This window comes from Pezoporus flaviventris, unplaced genomic scaffold (genome assembly GCF_033815535.1).
Source record: "Pezoporus flaviventris isolate CSIRO_AGI_PZ_B2104156 unplaced genomic scaffold, CSIRO_AGI_Pfla_v1 ptg000001l, whole genome shotgun sequence".
NCBI classification, from domain to species: domain Eukaryota; kingdom Metazoa; phylum Chordata; class Aves; order Psittaciformes; family Psittacidae; genus Pezoporus; species Pezoporus flaviventris.
The window spans coordinates 4,796,778-4,816,894 of NW_026892549.1; the positions used below are offsets into that span (position 1 = coordinate 4,796,778).

At 41.9% G+C, this 20,117-nt stretch overlaps 1 protein-coding gene across 5 annotated transcripts in view; it reads right to left on the minus strand.

The window, feature by feature from the left end:
* SEMA5B (semaphorin 5B) overlaps nucleotides 1-20,117 on the minus strand; it is a 277,220-nt gene that overhangs the window by 7,245 nt on the left and 249,858 nt on the right. For all 5 annotated transcript variants that reach the window (XM_061469010.1, XM_061468781.1, XM_061468923.1 and 2 more), the window contains one exon: nucleotides 17,859-18,064. In XM_061469010.1, the coding sequence (XP_061324994.1) occupies nucleotides 17,859-18,064 (206 nt within the window). The remainder of the gene's footprint in view (nucleotides 1-17,858; nucleotides 18,065-20,117) is intronic.

Below are 20,117 nucleotides of genomic sequence, written 5' to 3' on the forward strand. Positions count from 1 at the left end.
GTGAATGTGGCTGAAGAATTCTTATGGCAGTTTTTTCAACTAACCCCTAACTTAAATTTCTTACACATATATCTAGCCTACGCTGCTCCTATGTGCACCTTTAATGGTTGTTATGCAGGGAACTCACTCCTTTGATCTGGGAGTCAACACTACTGCATTTGTTGCAGCAGTCTAATGATCAGAGCACAGCACATTTAAAGAGGGTATGAGCCTATCTCCAGTCTGGAGCAGAGAGGTGGAGAGGTCTAAAGAAGTAACTCACCCTGGGACCTAATGGTTGTCCTGCCACAACCCAATGCTGCTGGGGGAGCCACTTTAGCTCGGTTCCCCATTGAGACAAACACCTCATACCTGACCCAGCTCAGGGCAAGATTAAATTAATTAACTAATGCTTGTCCATGAAATACCCACCTCCACTGGCTTTACTTGACCCATGTAACTTCAGCCCCCTACACTTCAGGCATTGTGGCTCCATAGATAAAAATTGCCTTCTGGAGAAATCCCTGTTTCCCCCCAGCCCTGGCAGCACTGCGGCAACGTGCCAAGAGTGGGTGCTTAACTCTCAGGAGACTACAGTTAGCAGGGTCTCACCCTGTGTACATCCCCTTTGCACAGTCAGGGTGTAGCCACTGACTACTGACTGCTGAAATGATGAGGGCTATCCCTAGGCTCAAAGAGAAGTCCACAGGCAGTACATTTATCTCCCAAATTCTTTGCAGTTGAATAATTTTACTGCATGGGGAAGGGAAGAGGAAAAAAGAAAATGCTTTCTTCATATTCAATAGCAAACTGATAGCTACCGCTACCCTGGGAGATGCAACTCCCAGTTTCATACAAGATGTTAGGAGGAAAGGCTTTCCTGTGGCAAAACAACCCTGGCAAAGAAATGTGCTAATTGCTGAACTACTGAATAACTTTTCTGGAAATGGGTACTATCTGAAACATCTCAAACATAAAAACTGGAGGAGACCCAGCCTCCTCCTCGTCTCACTGCAATCTCTCTCAGCCTGTAGTCTCCAAAATAAGCTCATGGTGTATCACTTGTACGAAGCAAGGAGGAAATTGTACAGGTATGCTCAGAGTGACAAATATTTCCAAGGAAAGAGAATTTGTGCCTTTCAATAGGAAAGGAAGAACAGAAGTGTCATGCTTTGCTCCCAGTCACTCAAAGAAATATTAAAATAGTGCGGGCAACAGTCTGCTGCTCTGTGCTGGAGGCTGGGAAACAAGGAAGCCAGGCTCACTCCTCTGCTGTTTGCTATGCTTCCTTGGGAAATCCAATCAACTGCTCTGTGCCCCAGTGTCTTCTGATCCAGCTTGGTAAAAGCATTTGAGATCCTCTGTAAAAATGCACCTTCCTATGTGCTGCTACTGAGTACCTGGGGAACTCTGGCAAACACCACAGTGACTGCTGTTTCCTGTCAGTGTCTCTAGCCCAGGATACCCACTGCAGTCAATGTAACCTCATAGCGATGGTCCAGCACAGCAGGACAAAAAGGTTTATGCCCACTGCTGCAATACCTGGACTCTCTTGAAGGTGGTCCAGTGTCCAGGCCTTATCTGGGTCACTTTTTGGGACAGTTGAGATTCATAACATGCCAGGATTACCACCTCTGAAATTTGGTAACATCAAAATCCTGACCTAAGATTAGGAACATCTTGATCTGAGGACAAAGACCTCAGGACTGTACATTTTTTTGTCTTTCAGTTGTAAAATCTGTATGTTTCAACATCTCCCATGGTGTTTAAAACTAGCCCTTTACAGCAGACTTAGCATTTAATTAAAACAATTTGCATTTTTTCCTTTCTCTCTTGTCTTACTTTCATATAACATTTGATTAAGAAAAAACCCACAACTGCTCCTTTGCTCTTTTTGGTTTTATTTTTGATGGAGGGCTTATATCTTAGGGAAATACCTTATGAAAATGGTTTAGCAGAATTTATAATGCAATTAGCTGCACAGAATTTATCTCTAGAAATGCTGCCATGGCAGTACCGTCCTAAATCAGCATGATCAATGTGCACTGCCTTAACATTTCCCCACACAAACTTATTGCCTGTGGCATTTTAATAAATAGATTATTAGGTTCTTTGGCAGTAGAAATTGGTTGATATTTTGAAGAAGGGAAATGAGGCAGCAGTGAGTTTTAGCGACCTACACACACAGTCATGCATGCACTGCAGGAGAAGAGGTCAAATCTCTCTGGGTGGGCTACTGTGCTCTTCTACTCATCTCTTTAATGCTTACTCTCATCTGCAATTCTCCACTGTGGCAGAGATGGTCAATGACTTTCCCTTTGGAAGACATTCCTCAAGAGCTATATGGGTTATGCTGTCAGGGTCAGAGCCTCCTGACAACTTGAACTCACTGGAATTATTGTGAGGATGAAAACAGCGTGCTGTGCCCATAGGTATTCCCACCAATATTTATCACTCCCAATGGGAGAAACCGAGAGTCATCACTACCACGCAAGTACAGTCGATCACAAAAACACAGCCCAGCTCCTACAGGTGCCTCTTCAGCTACCTCTGAGCCAAGTCCCCAGCATTACAGTGGCCAAGAAACGATTGCTGAGACAATGCCCAATTAGTCCCTCAGAAGTGAGAATTTTTCTGTGCTTTTGCAGAGACTTGTATATGGCTGCAGTAACTAAGCTGACTAAAGCAGCAGAGAGCATTAGAGCTCAGGCTGTCCTCACTAGAAGACTCAGAGAAGGAAGACTTGCTTTTGCTGCCTGAGCTCTTCTGCACTACCATCTTGCACCCTGTAGGGAGACATGTCAGTTACCTCAGCACCCACCGGACCTTACTGATGACACTTCTCCTGACACTCAACCTGTGTTTTCCCCTTCTTGCTGTCTTCTCCCTTCCATATCAAACACTAACACCTCCCCTTGCCAGCAGATTAGATACTATTGCTCAGTAAGCCAAAAGCCTGACCAACGTTTATTGCTGAAACATTACTTGGTGCATAATCTCTGTGCCATACCCATGATGTATTTTGAACACTGAGGGAAACATTTCAGGCCCTCATTTTGGTCCTCTGCCTTAAGAAGAAAGAAACTTCTGGTAGTTGTGCAAGTATAATATTCCTCATAAAAAGTGAGGTCAGACCCTGAGCTAATATGAAAACCTGTAAGATGTGCTTAGAAAAAGTGCTCAATTCAACCAGTAGCTAGAAACTCAATATGCATCAATCAAAGTTTTACCCACCTCCTCTCTTCCAGTATGAGCCATGCCATCCTAGCATATTTGACATCATTTGTTCCTTCTGTATTGTTCACTACTAACCTCGATTCCAGAACCTATTTGCTGAAAGTAAGCCACCAGCATGCACCAACCCAACCAAGTGGATCACTCAAAAGCAGGCACACCTTCAACTGCTTTCTTTAAAAGACCCTTTATTATGCTGTGTTGGCATATGACTAATAAAAAATTCTCTGACCCAGAAACTCCGCTTTGCAAGCAGGGGTGTTTTTAGATGGACTAAGATGAATATGGTTTTAAGAGAATGTAAAACAGGATCAGCTTTCTCCATTTTGTGTGATCTGTCAAATAGTTAAAAGGTCCAGTATTGTTGCTGATAAATTGCATGTCTATGACAAGCACAACAGGATCCTGAGTATCTAAATACTTACAGAAACAGGTAAACAATTTGTTATCACACTTACTACTGTATTAGCAATTAGTTAGAACTGGAAGAGTCTGAGGAAAAAGTGTATAGATATTTCCCCTTGTGTGCTGCTCTGCCCCCTGGCATTCATACTGGAGGCAAAATACGGACATGTACTCACAGGTTGTTTCTCCCAAGGTAGAGCCAAGTGTTGGATGTGTTAGACATGACTGTATTGTGCCATGTGCATACATTTACTTTTGCTCAGCCTTCTCCATTGATATTTTTAGCCTAAGTCATCATTCAGATTTTCCACTTGTTACTTTTTCTCCAGCAATGCCTTGCCACTACTCCCCCAAATTCTGCCTCTGCTCCAAATCATTAAGTCATAATCCACTGACCTACTTGCTTATATACTCCCAGATGAATCAAAACATCTTCATCCATAACAGTATAGGACTTTCAGAACCAGTCCCATCCTACAGCTGCATGTATAAACTGTATAAACATTTCTTACACACATAAACAGATCAAGTGTTTCAGCTTTCAGTAAAAAGCCACAAAAATTTCAAAATCAATTTAGAAAGATGAACATCTCACCACCCCTGATTAAAAGGAATTCCATATAGTTTTTGAGAAGTTAAAGTGAAAAGGATGCTTCTAAAAGCATCTGATACACATACAGCTAACACCAAAAGATCATATTTAAAAAGTTATGGCAGTCAGGTGAAGTTCCTGACTAAAGGAAAAAGGGAAATAACCCCCCATTTTGAAGAAGGGGGAAATGGAAGATCTGAAGAACTACAGACCAGTCAGTCTGACGTCTATGCCTGTTAGGGTCACAGAGCAGATTCTCCTGGAAGGCATGCTAAGGCACATGAAAATCAGCAAGGTGCTTGGTGACAGCCAGCATGGCTTCACTAAGGGAAAATCCTGCCTGACCAATTTGGTGGCCTTCTGTGATGGGGCTACAGAACTGATGGATAGAGGCAAAGCAGCTGATGTCATTTACCTGGACTTGTGCAAAGCGGTCGACACAACGTCCTTGTCTCTAAACTGGAGAGACATCAATTTGATGGATGGACCACTCAGTGGATAAAGAACTGGTTGGATGGCCACACACAAAGAGTTGTGGTTAATGACTCAATGTCCGGCTGGAGACCAGTAACAAGTGATATCCCCCAGGGGTCAGTGTTGGGACCAGTCTTGTTTAACATCTTTGTCGCTGACATGGACAGTGGGATTGAGTGTGCCCTCAGCAAGTTTGCCGATGACTCCAAGCTGTGTGGTTCAGTTGATACCCTGGAGGGAAGGAATGCCATCCAGAGGGACCTCGACACGCTTGTGAGGTGGGCTGATGCCAACCTTATGAAGTTTAATCATGCCAGCTGCAAAGTCCTACACTTGGGACGGAGCAATCCCAGGTACAGCTACAGGTTGGGCAGAGAAGAGATTCAGAGCAACCCTGCAGAGAAGGACTTGGGGGTGTTGGTGGATGATAAAATGAACATGAGCCGGCTTCAGTGTGCGCTCACAGCCCAGAAAGCCAACCGTATCCTGGGCTGCATCAAAAGGAGGTTGAAGGAGGTGATCCTGCCCCTCTACTCTGCTCTCGTGAGACCTCATCTGGAGTATCGTGTGCACTTCTGGGGTCCTCAACATAAAAGGGACATGGAACTGTTGGAACAAGTCCAGAGGAGGGCCATGAGGATGATCAGGGGACTGGAGCACCTCCCGTATGAAGACAGGCTGAGAAAGTTGGGGCTGTTCAGCCTGGAGAAGAGAAGGCTGCGTGGAGACCTCATAGCAGCCTTCCAGTATCTGAAGGGGACCTACAAGGGTGTTGGACTCTTCATTAGGGAAGGCAGTGAGAAGACATAGGGTAATGGGTTCAAACCTAAATGGGGAAAGTGCAGCTTAGATATAAGGAAGAAGTTCTTTACAGTGAGGGTGGTGAGGCACTGGAATGAGTTGCCCAAAGAAGTGGTAAATGCTCCATCCCTGGCGGTGTTCAAGGCCAGGTTGGACAGAGCCTTGGGTGAGATGGTTTAGTGTGAGGCTTCTCTGCCCATGGCAGGCGGATTGGAACTTGATAATCTTAAGGCTCTTTCCAACCCTAACTATTCTATGATTCTAAGAGCCATAAAGTAGTTCGCACACGCTGACATGCAATGACAAGATTTTCATACTCTTCTCACTCAACTTTATGGAGTTCAGCATTCTTCTTTTCTATTCTGGCACTGGCATGGGGAAAGAGTCAGCAAGTTTCCCAAGAGTTTCGTAGGTTAATCTTTACCAGCTATGCAGTATCACAGTTGCCGTGAAGTCAGTGAGCAAGGATGATTTCCCCCAACCTCATAGTTTCTCCACTGTTTCTCTGCCACCAGGTGTAATTTCAGTTCTACCACCTCTTACCATGACCCTTGCCTCTTTGAAAAGGTAAAAGGAACAGAGGAAAAATTGGGTGACCTTCCTGGGCAACTTCAAACCACTCTGTCTAGCATTTGTTCAAGTTATCATCCCATTAACGTCCTAAGAGGCTGAACAATGCAGTGCACACATTTCCAACGGGCAGGACTCAATCAGAGATGTGTTGTCTGTGCCAGAACTGCATAATAGCACTTTCCCATCTTGCAAGATTGTAACGTCGTAATGTCCCAGTGAACTACAAAGAAAAACTTCTTCTTTCCTTGATCACAAATTGAGCACAGGCACTATGGAACTGAGGGAAACAACTCCAATCCCTGCTAACCCTGGTCATTCACTGTTGACACAGGCAAAAGTCTAAAATCAGGGTCCAGGTAGCAGACAGCAACTCTGCTCATTCCTCCTAGCAATATTCAAATGAAGCCCCTGCGCATCCTACATCCTGCCTCTGCACAAATCAAGGCCAACATTCCCACTGAACTCAGTCTCACAATTAACCCTAAAAGAATTGTGGTAGCCTTTCCAATTTTTCTTGAAATGGCATCTAACAGACTTCCTGTAGCAACAGGGGGATGGCCATTACTCCCCCTTACTCCCCAGGAAAATGGAGGGATAAGGGAGCTGTGCAATGATGTAATGAAGCGGAGAGCCAGCATTTAGGTTCTTTTGTGCTCCTTTTAAGTTGTTTGCTTCTTGCAGCAAAATCAGATAGAGCAAAATGCCTTTTTGATGCAGATCAGCTGTTTTATGGTGTTACCCATGCCTTCTTGCTAAATGATGTTACTTTTTGTGTTCTAGGAACATTAGCCAAATGACTTGGGGTTGTGGAAATATGTTAATATTATGAAACTTTCCCCACAGCTTGTACATCTCTGGAAGAACCAAGGCAGAGATTTCAGAATTATACAAACCAATAAATTGGGAAATAATTTGCATAATAATTACATTTCAACAAAACAAACCATACAACTAAAATAACCTCTTTTGGCAATAATTGACACCAAGGAAGTAAATGATGTCTGGCCCACACACATGCTCCCTTTTTTCTGATCAACTGGATGCCACAACACTGCTGTGCCTCTCGAGCTATGCATTACAAATGATCCTGGAAAGACAGAAAGTTGCCAGGAAGACCTTACGAGACCCATGTATTTACCACAAGCTAAGAGTGATTTTTAAGAATTTACTGATTCTTACTTCTGATCTTTCCTAAAGATTTGCTTCATGTCTTCCACTAAACAAACTATCTCATCTGATGCTCTTATAAAATCTCTTGAGCTCTGCCTGTGCTGAAGTCAAAGGTAGCAGTGGCCAGGGTTTAGGTATTGAGTGTTTTCTGATGAATTCAATAAGGCTGTTTGTTTGCAGGATTTACAGTGAAGTGTAGATGTACAGATGAGGAACCTAATTTCTACAGAAGGCTTTTCCCTCTCAAAAAGAGATACAAAATATCCCACTGGGACACTAAAGTTATGATTGCATGTGATTTTTGGATGGAAGCTTACCATATTTTTAGACTGGAAATTCTTTGTTCACTGCTATTGGTAAATAAATTAAACAACCCCCAAATGACGGCAGCATCTGCAGATGTGCTCAGGCTGACAATGGAACTAACATTCATCTATAAGAAAAACAAATAGCTAGTTTTCTATAGCTGTTTGAAAATAGCTATTTTATCCTTATACTTAGGAGGGAGTGAGGTTATATTACTGCCATTTTAAACTTATAAAAACCTTCAGAGTTGGCAACATAAAGGACCATTGTCAAAAGATGCTTTCATACATCTCTGACTTTAAACACATAAGATGACAAACTGTATGTAATAGTAAAGCAAACTGAAGTGAGTCCCTGCTTAGAGCTAAATCCAAGTTTAAGTATTTTTCTGAACTGTAAACTGAAGTCCAAGGAGTTGATGGAAATCTTTCCACTGGCACATGCAGGTGTCTAGCCTAAAGCTTGCTATTTATCCCTGGCTTGCCAATAATTTGTTGGTGGCAACACCCATGACACAGCTCCAGACACAAAAGACAAATTCAGGGCTGCCTCAATCTGCTTCCCAATATAGCCGGTGCACAGGATATAGGAGACATGATCTCAGCTGCGTGGGAAGGTGTAAACTGTCTCCATGCTGCACTACTATGCCTTGGTGTATGCCCATCCTGGGTGCCTCATGTATACAATAGTGTTACTAAAGAGGCTCAACAGTTGAGCTACAGCACCCATTCTTGCACATAGTCTAGTACTCAGACTAACTCACCAAAGGTATAACCACTACCTTCTAAAACTAAGTTTAATAGAATCATAGGATCATATAATAGCAGGTTGGAAGGGACCTCAAAGACCACCGGGTCCAACCTTTCTAGGGAAAGCATGACTTAGACTAGATGTCCCAGCACTCTGCCCGGTCAAATCTTAAAAGTGTTCAGTGTTGGGGAATCTACCACTCTGCTGGGGAGATTATTGCAATGGCTCACTGTTCTCTTTGTGAAAAATGTCCTTCTTGTGACCAGTCAGAATCTCCCCAGCAGTAACTTGTGCCCCTTACCCCTTGTCTTTTCCATGTGTCTCCTTATAAAAAGGGAGTCTCCATCTTCTTGTAGCCACCCTTTAAGTACTAGAATATGGTGATAAGGTCTCCCCTGAGCCTTCTTTTCTCAAGGCTGAACAAGCTCAGCTCTCTCAGCCTTTCCTCATTCAGCAGGCTTTCCAGTCCTTTTATCATTTTTGCGGCCCTTCTCTGGACCCTCTCCAGCCACATTTTTTGTATAGTGGGGACTAAAACTGAGCACAGTATTTCAGGTGTGGCCTGACAAGCACTGAGTAGAGTGGGATAAATAGTCCACTAGAGCAACTGGGCTATACTGGCCTTCAGCTGATGGCAACTAGTAAGGTCACAGTGACCGCCTAGGTCTGTCTGGGAAGGTAGTTCTGACTGCCTCACTGCAACTACATTGGAGTGGGCAGCCCTGAGTTTTCAGATGGTCTCAGAGCAGCTTATTCTGCTGAATTACTAATGCAAATAATGCAAACCTGGTGCCAGCCCACAGAGCTACACTTAGACTGAGAATTGCAAAGGTGGAAATGCAGTGGTGAAAAAGAAAAACAAACAAGAGTAAAACTAGAAATAAAAGTAAAAACTGGGCCTAAATTGCCATCTGCTAATTCCATTCAGTCTCTTATAGTCTTACTGCTTTCCAAATATCTCCCACCCCCTAAATAGATGCTTTTTGATTATTTTCCTCAAGATTGCTTTGTTTTCTCACCATGTTGCATCTCACCTTGTTATTTCCTCTCTACATTTATAACCTCCTCAGGTCATTTTCCATTATTTCTATACCAGTGGCTGTTTTTTCGACACACCTCCCAGTTTAATATCTTCTGCTGGTTTAATTAACACACTGACTGCACCCTCTCCAAGGTCATTAATGAAGATATTAAATAAAGACAAACCTTGCATTACTGCTTGCAGTGCCCCAAACAACTCCTCCCCATAGCTCCATATGTTCCCATTAATGATTGCCCAATGTTTACAGTCCATTAGCCAGATCTCAGTCTCTACCGAAGCATTCCAGTCCAAGCCAATTTCTATTTACACGTCACCGATTATTTAAGACACAAATACTATCCCCTTTTCTTTAGGTGTATCCTCTTTTCTTTAGGTGTATGTACCAGTAAAGCTACATTTTTAACCATCTGAGAATCTGCCCTTATGCAGCTCAGCCTTGTGTTTTCTCTTAATTCTCTAATGCTGAAACTGTGTAAAAAGTGATTGTGTTTGATTTATTCCTGCTTAGCTTTAGGTCCTGGCTCAGCTGTCAGTTCAGCCCAACCACCTTTCATTTCATCACAATATGTGACATGTTGCCACTCAAATATTAAGTCCAATTTGTCTACATACTAATACTGACACAGATTTGTTTCAATGAGTTTCTAGTGTTGTAACTGAAAGTATAGTTGAGTCAATCCCATTTGTTTCTTCAGTTTTCACTCTCTTATATGAACCTTACTCTGTCAAATTTTAAAGACCAAGTAGGATTCAATACACTTTGCTGAATAGGGAAGGTCGAGGCATACTCTATCAATTGTGGGCCTGTATGATTACAGATATTTTGTCTTATCCCCAAATCCAACTGGTGTCTCCCACACAGACTTACTGGAGCTACTTGTGTGACTTTTGTGCTTTGGACTTCAGTAGCTTAATAATGACTCAATTACCTGGGAGGAAATTGTCCTGCTTCCTTACAAATGCTTTGGTATTACCTTTGTATTTCATGGCACTAGGGGTTTGCCCAAGGTCCATGGTATTTATAAAGGTAATTGGAGTTGTTCATTAGCTGGTTCTCACAGACTCTGGGATATGGTCCATCTAGATTCCTTCTTCCGCAGATTTTCAGTTCTTTCCTTTACTCACATGCTTTGTGCCAAACCTCAGGATGATAGTAGAGCTGACTTCATGAGGATTCCCCCAGCTACAGGGGAATGCAGGCAGAGTACTTCTGCTTACCCTACACCAAACCTATTATGAATATATAAATGATGCATCAGGCAATGGATGTAAGTGTTGCTGCAGCTGGTGCAGCTTGTGCTGTGGTGGCAGCCAGTACATCCTGAGCTGCCCTGAGCTCTCAATTGCTCTTTAGAACAGGGCAGTCACAGTTCAGGAAAAAAACAGCTAAGGTATTTTGGCTGTTCTCTCTCACAACTGTCAAACTCATTCTGGACATTGAGCTCTAGCTCTGAATACTGGTACAGCTATGTTATTTTGTCTGCATGCAGCTCAATTTCTTTATAATTCTACTTAAAAAAGCCATTATTTGCTAGTGGAGCTATTCTAGGAGAAGAGCGAGACAGCTCCCCTCCAAGCATGCCACAAAGGTTACAAATTTTCTGGTATTTATTGTCTAATATTGTCCTCTCCCTTTACTTTAGCTCCCTGGCTCTTTCATGGCTCCCTTTAAACTCTTCTGTAAACACATAATTAATTTTTCCTGCACATCCTGGCAATGCTGAGGATTTCCCAGCTCAGATAATGCACATAACACTGCCAGCCACAGCTTCGAGGAGACAAGAAGGGAAGAACCATTTCAAGGACCTGGACCAAGGGAGAACCATTAACTTGCAGCAAATAAGCCTAGGGTGTATTTTGGAATATTCTTCTTCAGACCAGTAGAGGGAAGTCATGTAAATACACAGCAGTCAGTACAGTGTGATTTTGTAAGTCCCATTCCTGCAGTTTCTTTTCATTTAATTCTCTTCCTTCCAGCGCAGGTGGGTGGGGGCAGATACGTGTTAACCTCTGAGGAAAGGCAAAAATTGCCAGAAAAAGGTAATATCCATTATTAGATCAATTAGTGTAGCTGGAAAAATCAGATAAACTTTTGAACACACCTGTCTATCTTCAAGTCTGAAATAGCAGCTCACACGTTCAAAAACCTGACAGATTTTTCTATCTATATTCATTGATCTTACTAAAAACAAAACAAAACTTGTCTGCCTATAAACCAGTCTTGCCTGTATCCACAGATTATCACAGCTGTAGTAACACAGCCTCAAAGGAAGACTAGTCTGAGTATCCATAATGAGTAGATCAGCCTGTAAGAAGAAAGGGCATGGAGGAGATACATCTGGTTGCACAAGTAGGAGAGAAGGCTGAGTTAACAGAGAAAAAAAAGACAGAATGAATATGAAGCATGTACTCCCAGTGTCACTTAAAGCTTCTCAATGTGGCTTAAAGAGGAAAACAAAGTCATCCCGAAAGCTGGACTCTCTCAAAATGGTGGGGGAGGAAGAACAATGTGGATTCTTACCCCATGGTGAGCAGCAACAGCCCTGCGAATTAACGGAGGGTTTCTATGAAAAGTGAATAGAGCAGGAACCAGTTCCCATTGGGGGACCATTGTGAGAAGCTGCTTAGCATCCCAGAGGGAGCAGGAGCAAAGTGACATTCAGTTCTGAATTGGCAGCTTCTTCTACTCTTACATAATGTATTGATGAGAGGGAGATCTCTGCGACTTGCACGCAGCAACCCACTGAGCCACTGCTGCCATGGGCTGAGGAAACCTCCAAGAGAGGTGTCACTCTATATGCACAATCACCCTAGGACAGCCACACCTCCAGGCATGCTTGACTGCTCAATTTGACTTGACCCAATGATAAAGGGGAGAAAAGACACTAATATATTTTGACTGAGACGCACCACGTAATCCTTTTTTCCCCCATCAGTAAGCTCTCTTGCTTTCACTTCCTAGCAGGCATTATGTAAATTGAGAGTTCCCTGAAGTGATATTTGCAACTGCAGGATCATACAAGAAAGGGCACAATGCTCCATTGCCAATACAACCCCCTACCCCTACTATTCTTTTTCAAATAATACTATACTCACGGTAAGTACTAAAAATATGTACTCTACCATTCAGGCACTTAATGCTCTTAAATGCCACTTTGTTCAGGGGAAATAGTCTTTGTTAAGCATGAAATCCACTAGGAACAAAATTTATGTTTCAATCTGATTTACCATATATTTTTATATATATATGTATTTATTTTTTCCAGCTGAATACATCAGCTAAATCTCTCTCTAAAACGCCAGCAGCTAAAGCAAATACTTAAGGGAGGCTGTTCATAACTTACTGATGATGTTGGGTATCATCATCTGCTAGCTTATGTCTGAATTTTATAGCCACTTCCTGGGGCTTGGATGATGCACAGGAAAAGGGTCACCAGGAAAAGAAAAATGCGTATATCACAGGGCTATCAGTGTATGTGCTGTGATCACTACAAACAAATGGATTAGCCATTTTACTTGAAGTAGTAACATATTAAATTAAGCAATAGGACACTGAAGCCCTAAGTTTTCCATAGCAGAGAGAAACAAACACCCTCAGAGACCAAGGCTGACTTAGACATTCCTCTAGGGCACTTGACAGTAGCTAAAATTCATTTAAACTTGAACCACTGGCTCTCTCCTCGCTATAAAAAAATAGTGTGATTTGCAGCAGCAATGACCATCAGCAGAGAGGGACATTTACAGTACGTACAGGGATCCACTTTCCTATACCTTGAGCTTTATTGCTTTTTTGCAGTTGACAGAATTGGTTTCTTTTCCATAACCCTCGGGGTTGCTATTTTATTATCATGAATTATTTGGGATTAGTAATGAAGTGCAGATCACAGTGTCAGGAGTCCTTCACAGGGGGTGTATGCTCTGCACTGTTGTTTGATTCTCAAGAGCATCGTTCTCACTTTATTAAAAAATATTCATTATAACTTATAGAGAGTCCCAGTATTCCCCCCCCACCTCCCATATATGCAGCTGCATATATATTTGCTATATAATTTTGGGGAAGTGCAGGACTCACAGTCCTACTGAAAATAATGTGTGTTGTTCTAGTGTCCTCCTAGAAACTTCAAGTATCAGATGATACATCAAATACTAAGTTTCCCTCTTTCACCGCTATATCCTGCAATCTCACTTGGCTCTCACCTCCTCTTTCTCCCAGCAATAAATTTGCTTATTGACATAAATGACTGTTTTGCTGAGCACAACTTCAGTGTTTGGCCCTTAGCTTCTCTGAGAGCAAAGGTGACATCCAGATCAGATGCAATGCTCAAGTGCTTCCTCAGCTTATTTGAGGCATCAGTACAGAAAGAATTTGACTGTGTGACTCATGACTAAAGCTGTGTTTAAGGAAGGAAGGACAGAAGGAGATTTGTTCAGCACAAGCGACAAGAAAATCTGCAGAATCATCATCATAACCATCCTGCAAACTTACATTCCTCACTAGTCCCATCTGGCCTGATCCAAAGGCCATTGGAGTTTGGATTTGGACCAATGTGCAGATGCCTTGTCTGTCCAAATCCTGTGCAGAATAAAATGTTGGCTTTCTTTATTGGCAGAGGATTTAGCAATAGGAAGAAGTTCAGTCCAAACCCTTTCTCCATGTGTGGCTGTTCCAAGAGCTCCCAACTCACAAAGGTTCAGCCTTGACCCTACATCCTCCTGCTTCTACTCCATGATCATCTGGCTTTCCACTAGCATGACTCTAATAAGGAACTCACGTACGTCAGTCACTCAGCAGCTGAAGCAGGATGTTAAAAAAGAGGATCTCCTCTCTGCTTTGATGGCCAGTTATTAACTAATCGGCGTGGCAGTGCTGGGAGGGTTGTAGGTGGTTCTGTAACCCATCATGCCAAAATGTGAAGAGCAGATAATTTTTATTTCATTATGCTCTTGTTCTGCATAGTCTTCAATATTGTCAGAGTGCTGTATGAACTCTAACCAATTAATGAAACATGAACTGCTTATTAGGTAACCCAAAAGGTCTCTCCCCTACGATCTGTGAATAACAAATCAAAATCAACATGCTGCTGGTAAATGCATATGCATGAAATCTCTTAAGACATCATGGCTAAAATAGCTAATAATAAGCCTCAGAGCATTCTTGAGAAAGCAAAACAGGAAGAGAAAAAGAGACAGCAAAAATAAAACACTCTTCTGCAAAACACTGCCTATGAAAGTTAGCATTGAATAAATGATCAATAAGTCACCATCATGAATGATATTTACAGCTGATCTGCATTACTGCGCTGCTGTGCTGAAGTGTCCAACAAGACTCATATCGACTACCACTTCCTTCATCAAAATCTGCCTTCATATAAAATTCACCATGATTTATGAGTTTGCATTCAGTGCATTTGAAGGTAATACTGCCAAACTTTCTCCTGTGTTCACCTGCTGTTTGGAGACCAGAGATATTTTAGGATGAAAACAAACTAAAGATGGTTGCAGAAAGCTTATTATTATAAAAGAATGGAAAATAACAGACTTGTGCATATGGTCAGCCTTCTGCTACCATCATGTAACTGCATGTTATAATTTTCTGTTACTGAAAAGTAGTCTACACACCTTATATTTCCTTAATTGTGGATTTATTAACTCTTTCACCCACACTGCCCTACAATGATTTTTTTCCTTTTATTACCTAAAACATGTCTGGGGCCTTTTCTTCGTACATGCTGAATAGAAAATTATTTGGGTTTAGAATCTGGTATTTCAGGTGTTTCCACTTTCTTTCATACATACACATTTTAAATTCAGATGGGCCCATATCCAAGCTCAGTCCAACCCTCATTTTCCAGAAGGTGAATTTTAGCTCCCCCATCATTTGAATGTTAATTGTGCAGCATCACAATAAAACCACACATGCTCCTTGAAGGCATGAAAAACTCCCTCCTGACCCTTAGAAAAATCTGCCAGTTATTCCTAAATATAAAGCTAGCTAATAACAAGTTCTGTAAGTAATTACACAGCACAGAGCACACAGAGCCTTCCTCTTACCGCACTAATACTGTATGCTTCAAGGGAACACTGAGGAGTAGCAAATTTGTAGTATTAAATGAGCCATTTTCAGGAAAGAGTTTAAAAAATGCGGGTCAATTGAGATGATGAACACAAGGAAATATTCAACAGTAATAGAGAAAAGGAGCTTCACTTTGTAACAGATTTTATCCTTTCTGTATACCTCTTTGCTTCATTCTCCACTCAAAGCATATGACTTCCAGTTCTTCTCGCCAAGTAGCCCTTTGCTACTAAACATTTAGTTTTGGTCTGTCCAATGACTGCAGATTTATGCACTTGAACTCTTTCACTTCCTAACATTCTATAAATAAGCCCATCTGGTCTATTTCTGCTTGTGTTCAAGTCCCTTCACCCCACAGCCTAACTCATACAGTCCCAATTAGATACTGCTTTCTTTTAAGTAAAGTAGACTTTTCAAAACTTGATCCAATGCCTAAGCTCTTTATGTCCCTCAAAAGAATCCTCTAACAGCTGCTCACTGTTACTACACACTAGATCAAGTATTCTGAGATGGATCTATCTCAGAGGTCAACTCCCTCCTGATACTCCATTAACTAATCTGCTGCTATTTTAAACTTTTCTTAGCTTTATTACTTCTACTTCACTGCACCACTTGACACAGACATATTGCATTAAATAACCCATTTACTCAATTGATCAAGATCATTCTCTGAACAACTTCATCCTTCTTAATTTTAAGCATTCTACCTATCTCAGCATCATCTGATAACATACAATAGCACAATATAAATAATGAAGAAAATGTTAACACAAAGCCAATCCTGTAACTACCTGCTTTTGGTCACAAAAATAAATTTGTCTCTTTTCTTCATTGTTTGCTATGTAAGAGACAAGAGAATACTCTTGATCATCTCTTTACTCCTGCAAGCCTTTCTCCTCTGGGACTTCCTATTGACTTTGACACAACTACTCACATAACTGAAAGGATTACTCTCATCGTTTGACGCTTCCAGGATCAGGTTCCAGCTCTTTACCTGTCTTAATAATTTATCACCTAACCCATGTATGTGGAATGTGTAGAATAATACATCCTGTGGAACTTTCTTAAAAGCCTCTGAAAATCCCAATACGTCTCCTGCTTCCCTCATATCTAGATCAATATTTATTTAATTTAAAAAAGGAATCCAATTTGCTTGATATGATTTACTTTCCAAAAATCCATGCTGACTTGCATTATGATGCTGCACCCTTATTAAACTGTAGCCTTATGCTTCTAGGCAATGTGTTTTTGAGACTGCATTTATAGGTGGTGGGATCCTCTGAGGGGCTGCAATAACCAGCACAAGGAATTCAGCACATGCTTATTGCCAAACTGGTCTGTTATATTTTCAGCTCAAACTGTTTTCCTTTAAAAAAACAAACCAACAATGACTCTTTTCAAATGGTTTGATACAAGCTCTTAGTTCCCAGTGTATTCACATTGCAAATTGTGGCCATGTGTATCAGGAGTTGTCCTGTGCCCAGCATTATACAATCCCTACACAAAACCAGTTTCCAACACGCAGGGAGTTTAGACTATGGCAGCAATCCCACCATTGGTCTTATTGTTGGGTCTCAGCTAGAAGCCAGGCCAGACCAGCAGAAGCAGACAATCAAAATGTCAACAGCACATAGCTATATGATGGAACAAGGAGCTGCAGGGTTTCCTTCTGTTTTGTGTTCATCTCCCAAATAATGCTTTACACTGCTCAAGTAACCTCAGGGAGGCTGTTCCTCCCATGATGACATGAAGCCTCTCCACCCATCCCACTGCTCATCACGTACAGTGATGTGCTACTGTCTCCACATAATGTCTCTTGTACTCTTAGCCCTATCTGCTCAGACAATGGGTGGTGCTCTCTTTAGCAAGCAGACATGCCAACAGAGTTTTCCACTTCAATGCCCATTTTCTTCTAAGGCTTCAGCTCCCAGTTCTGCTGCTATCATTGAATTCATACCATGGCTGACTGGGGTAAGTTCTGTCCAGTACCGAGAGAGGGGGCAGAACCCTCTGTTTTCTCATTCTCTCCAATTTGGCAGTTCCCTAAGCATTTCCAGAATCTTATCCTTCAAATAAGTGTTTTCCCAGCTATTGGTCTAATGAAGTTTCCATTTTTATTCTTCCTCTCCTCCATTTCCTCTTACCATGCATTAACAATGCACTGAACTGAGCTCTTACTGATTTCCTAGAGGACAAGTTGTATAAATACAACAGTCAGAATGGGTATCTTAGCAGGTACTTGCCAGACTGGCATTCATCAGGACTGTGAAACAGAAGAAAATCCCATTGTAGCAATGGGACCTTTTAAACCTTTTGTGACAGTATGGCTAAATGTCCCTTCAACCATATGTGTAATGCCAGTAGCTGGGCGCAGACACACAAACCTACCCAATTCCAATTGTGACATAAATACAGAATTTGCTCAGGTAGTATCAATCTGTTCATGGTATTTCTCCTACCTTGAACTCCATAGGGGTGTACTTCTCATTCTTGGGGGTTGTGTTGCCCTTGTAATGGAGATGGTTGGGAGTGGTTGGGTGGATAACGGTTGACTCCTGGGACTGCCTCTGACAGCGCTGGCAGTACACGTAAATCACAAACGTTAAGAGGCTAGAGCCGAAGAAACAGGAGATCCCGGTGGCAATCAGATGGATGAGACTAAAACCTGCAAAAGAAATGACAAGAGATGCTATCTTTAAAGAACAGCCTTTTTCCCTCCCACGACATGACCACAGGTGCAAATCAGAGCTATGACATCTGGGGATCAACATTAACAAGCTGTTGAAGCCAGTCTTGCATTCTAACATAAACTGACATAATCTCCCTGCAAATCGGTCTCCCCACTGCAGTTCTGCCTTGTACAGCTTAACAGGTTCATGCATTGTTTTCTCAAAGCTCCCTTCCTGTCTCTCCTCTCTCCCCTCTATTGATATTGAAACTAAACGTTATGTTAAGCTGACAGCTAAAGAAATGAGCCGTACAAACAATGCACATTAATGGATTCCAAAGCATGTGCATGTCATGGGAATAAGGGGATAAAAATGCTCAGTATTTCTCTGAAGGGAAAGGAAAGGAAGGGAAAGCCCTTTCTGTCAGCTGCCCAAAATGCCTATGGCTCTGTGTGTGGGGTGGGGGAGATACACATTCCTCCCTCATGTAATCCGAGTGTGCTCAGCATTCTTGCTTATTCAGTAGGGTGGCATTGCTTTGGCCATGTCTGCACTACCTCTGAGGTGCATTGTACAGTGAAATAGGGGTCCTCAGGAGAATGGGAAAGATAAGGTGGACAAATGAAAAGTGCTTGAAAAGCACTTCTTTGTTGGTTTTCTCCACAAACTGCAAAGATAGGAAGCCAGTTGCAGATAGGTGCCAGCAGGGTAGCTATAGTGAAAAAATTTCAAACAGAAAAGCTCTTGGACTATAATAGCCTCCAACAGAGATCTTTCCAAGCAGGATTGCAGCAGAACCCTCCAAGGATAGCACTGACCTCTGGAAGGAGCTGTAGTTGTGCCTCCTGTGTGGTGGGAGGTACCTAACTTGCCACTCAGGCTGGTGGGAGGAAGAAAAAGTCAAACAGTACTCCTTCCTAATTGTTCTCTCACCTCAGAGAGGGGGTTAAAAATCCCATGGTAAATCCTATGGTAATCTTAAATCCCATGGTAAAACCAACCACCAACAGATCTCTACTGACACCAGAACTAACACTAGCAACCTTTACAGCCACCGAATTAATGAAGCAACCAGAGGCAATCTTGGGTAGCAAAACTTTATGATCGTGTTTTCTTTTGCTATATGCAGGTGGGAACCTACAGAAAAAGATTCAGCGATGATGACTCCAAATGCTACTGCCTTTCCTCTGTCTTTGCTCCATCATCTTTCAGAAATGCCAATGGTCTCAGTGCTTGGGGGGGGGGCAGGCTGCTGACCCCTCAGGGCAGCTGTCCCAGGGGTCAGCCATATCAGCTTGGTGGCAATTGAAGCAGTAAAATTCCCATAATACTTAAAAAGCCAATTCATTTGGACAGACTGCTCTGTTGACTTGACTGTGTGCAGAGAAATAGAAGGGACTACTCAGAGACTGGCTTTAAATGAGGTTCATTCTTAGTCTGATCACGGTGTGCATTTTTTTGGTGCCATCTTACATTTTAACTGATATGCTTTTCAAACAGAGAATTCTGCCCATTAGTCTATGGCACTCCTCTAATCTTTAGTTAAAAAATATCCTCCTGAGTTTAAAAAGAATAAAACCAATAGAGTTCTACAGCAAAGTAATGTACTTCAATCATAATTATAGAAAGGAACATACAGAATTTATTAGACGGATGAGCTACATTTATTTTTTAACCCACACTATAAAATTCTATTACAAGATTACCACTTTCTATTGTGTTTTGGATGATGGTCCAAAACACTGGCAGAAAGATGATAATTTTCTACTAAATGTTACAAGACTTTTCCAACGAGACATTTCCTTTTTAATAACCTCCACCTGCTTTAGATCACTCAGGAGAGCTAAAACACAGAATATGCAACTGTGCTCAGTAAAGCCACATGACACCGTGCCACATTCTCTCCTCTTGCCCAGCTTTGAGTACATTGCAGTGAATGTTTCATTTTATTGCTACCCTTGCAAGTGACTACAGTAGGAAATCCTTTCTAAAACATAAAGCTCTCATACATTTCATTCTCACATTTGAAAGACATGTCTGATTCTTCAG